General features: G+C 33.8%; 1 protein-coding gene across 2 annotated transcripts in view; it reads right to left on the bottom strand.

Moving 5' to 3' along the window:
* Nucleotides 1-281: 281 nt before the first annotated feature.
* LOC117117238 (ribonucleoside-diphosphate reductase subunit M2-like) overlaps nucleotides 282-2,878 on the bottom strand; it is a 3,739-nt gene continuing 1,142 nt past the window's right edge. The window contains exons 3-6 of one of the 2 annotated variants that reach the window (XR_004446873.1): nucleotides 2,588-2,735; nucleotides 1,828-2,098; nucleotides 479-735; nucleotides 282-415 (exon numbers count right to left, since the gene is read on the bottom strand). Coding sequence is in view for 1 of the 2 variants with exons in the window: in XM_033261487.1 (XP_033117378.1) it covers nucleotides 580-735; nucleotides 1,828-2,098; nucleotides 2,588-2,735 (575 nt within the window). In the remaining variant the exon portion in view is untranslated. Of the gene's footprint in view, nucleotides 736-1,827; nucleotides 2,099-2,587; nucleotides 2,736-2,878 lie in introns of both variants that reach the window. The other variant, XM_033261487.1, reaches the window with a different exon arrangement.

Below are 2,878 nucleotides of genomic sequence, written 5' to 3'. Positions count from 1 at the left end.
TCCTGGTGACCAAAAACCTAAAATCTAAATTATAATACCAAATGACTGCCCTCATAACAAAATAAACATGTTTTAATTACCTAAACTGATGCAGCATCTGTCTCACAATAGAGGGGCTTAGGTTCCCAGGATTCCAGTCAATTTGGTTTAGCCACCATCTGGAGTATTTGATTCATATTGGCCTTGCAAAAACATATCAAAAACTAATGTGGAATGTTATGAGAATGAATCAAAAGGTTTTTCTGAACAAATTTGTACTATTTCTTCAGCTTGGAAAACCAGTATCATGAGGATAAACCAGTATCATGAGGATAAAAAACTAGTCGAGTACAGCAAATTGTATACCATGTAAATTATATTTATTATTATTATTATACCGTGTATATTGGACTTTTTGTCAACAGTAATAAATATTGGACGTACTGTATAAAAACATTTATAAACACTGTATTTATAAACTTATTCCTTCGTGGTATAAACATTCCAATTTCAAGGCATTGGAAGATTAAGGTCAGGGTAAAAAATATAAATAAAGAAAATTAATGTTAACTACTAAATGGAATGATAATAATGTAATTATTAGAAATCTGCATCCAAGGTAAACTGATGTCGTGCTAGTTCTGGGACCATAATATTTGCTTTGCGGTATTCTGCTACACGCTTCTCAAAGAAGTTTGCTTTGCCCTGCAAGGAGATGTTTTCCATAAAATCAAAGGGATTTTCAGACTTGTAAACCTAAAGAAAAAAGAAGAAATGTAAATACTGTAAAATGATTTTAATCTCAAAATAAGATGAGCCATCTCTGCAAACAGGAGTCACTTTATCAAATAATAATACGTCAATAACCTGGTATCTAATCATAAATTATTCCAATGGTGTTTGCGTCAAAAGATTTACAGTAATAAGAATTTTGCGTTACTGCACTGGACACTCAATACGTTTCTAAATACTTGAAAAAAGAACAAAACTGCAAGTGATTCGAGTGGAAATTGAACCAGCCTGGTGTCTCAACATTAGACCGAGCTTGTGCTTAGTGGTTTAAATCTGATCACCAAGTAGCAGCGGGTACTGGAAGGGTATTCCGATGGTGTATGTATGAAAATGATAATATTTTAAGATTAGAAATTGAAGTTACAAGAATAATTTTGATATCGTATTGTTGCATGTTGATTTTGTTGATTCCCAATTAAAATTGTTAAACCGTTTACTTGAAATTCAGCAGTCTTGATAAAAACACAGTCTGCCTTCTACCACAACGCTCAAACATCTAGTCAGTCAACTCCACCGTTACGTCAGCAAACCTTTGTGTATACTGCACCTATGCGCATGCCTTTTTTTTTTAGAAAATTACTTATCTGTTCACTGGTAGGCGGCATGACGTTAACGCCATCAGAGTGTGAAATTTGATCATGGGAAGAAACCTTACATGGGAAATTTCTACGTACAACTGTCGTTTTGAACAACAGCTATCTGCTCACTTGTTTGTGGCCTGTATTGTCTGTATTCGGGCCACTAGAATTTATTTGTAAGAGCAAATCAACCTTGCCTGGGAAATTACAGTCTTGTTTTGACAACAGATTTTAACACGCAAAAAGATGATTAAGACACTCATATGATAAATTATTGTATAATGGCACTTCCATGTATGTTAAAACCTTCAAATTCCTGCAAATTATGTGCTATTTTTGACGATGTACATTTTTGGATCCTCGGGTATAAGCTCACAGCCAAAACTTGATGCAATTTTGTGTTTAAGTGGGGGTGGGCTTATTATAACCCGCATCAGTACGGTAATACATTTTTGTAAAATCTTCTAACTGAACTTACCTTTTCACATTGGAATTCTAATAGAAGTCGGTCGGCAACAAACTGAATGTAAGCCTGCATGAGGGCAGTGTTCATCCCAATCAGCTTCACAGGTACAGCATAAACTAAAAACTCCACTTCAATAGCTACAGCTGAGCATATAATCTCTCTGATTTTACTCTGGCTAGGTTTGTGCTTTAGGTGGTGAAACAATGCACAGGCAAAGTCACAATGGAGCCCTTCATCTCGACTTATTAGTTCATTCGAGTAGGTAAGACCTGGTAATAAACCTCTGAAAAAAAACCAGGCTAAATAATATATACTGTACTGAACTATCTTCTTAGATTTCACTGCAAATAACCTTATATAGAAATTATTACTATTAAGACATCCCTTAAATGACCCATAACTGATGAACAGGAGGAGTAATGCATCCTGGTCATAATCTCATCTTTAAGAGGATGGTACTTTGATGTTTCTTTTCAGTATTATCACTCTTATAATAGGTACAAATATTATCCTTTAAAATATAAATTATAACTGCTAACTGCTATTTCTAAGGTGGTGTTCTGCTGCTGAATCTGGCAACTTAATTTACAAATGGTTACATTAAGTACTGAATTTGTGAAGATGCAATATTTACATGTATAATGTGTACTGTATACAAAGACAGATTCTTTTATTTATTTTTTAATAATGCATCAAAATGTGAACACACATAACTTTCTTAAACACTCAATATGCACAATAAAATATTTTTCCAAATGTCAATATTACTGACCTTTTCTTAAACCAAAATACTGCAGCAAAAGATCCAGAGAAGAAAATGCCTTCAATAGCAGCAAATGCTACTAATCGCTCACCAAAACTAGCATCTTCAGAATATATCCAATCTAATGCCCAATCTGCCTTCTTCTTCACGTATGGTACTAGCAACACAAACAGCATTATATATATATATGGAATATTGTTGTAAAAGTGGTCTTTATAAAAAGTGAAAACTTTTAAAGCAAAACAAACACTGATATAGAACCAGTGAACTAACTGGTTAGCAAGGTTCTTTGAAAAGCCA

The sequence above is a fragment of the Anneissia japonica genome, unplaced genomic scaffold (genome assembly GCF_011630105.1).
Source record: "Anneissia japonica isolate Jap-2015-1 unplaced genomic scaffold, ASM1163010v1 scaffold287835_len3118868_cov185, whole genome shotgun sequence".
Lineage (NCBI taxonomy): Eukaryota > Metazoa > Echinodermata > Crinoidea > Comatulida > Comatulidae > Anneissia > Anneissia japonica.
The sequence above is the reverse complement of the archived record's forward strand: the minus strand, read 5'-3'. Positions and strand labels throughout refer to the sequence as shown.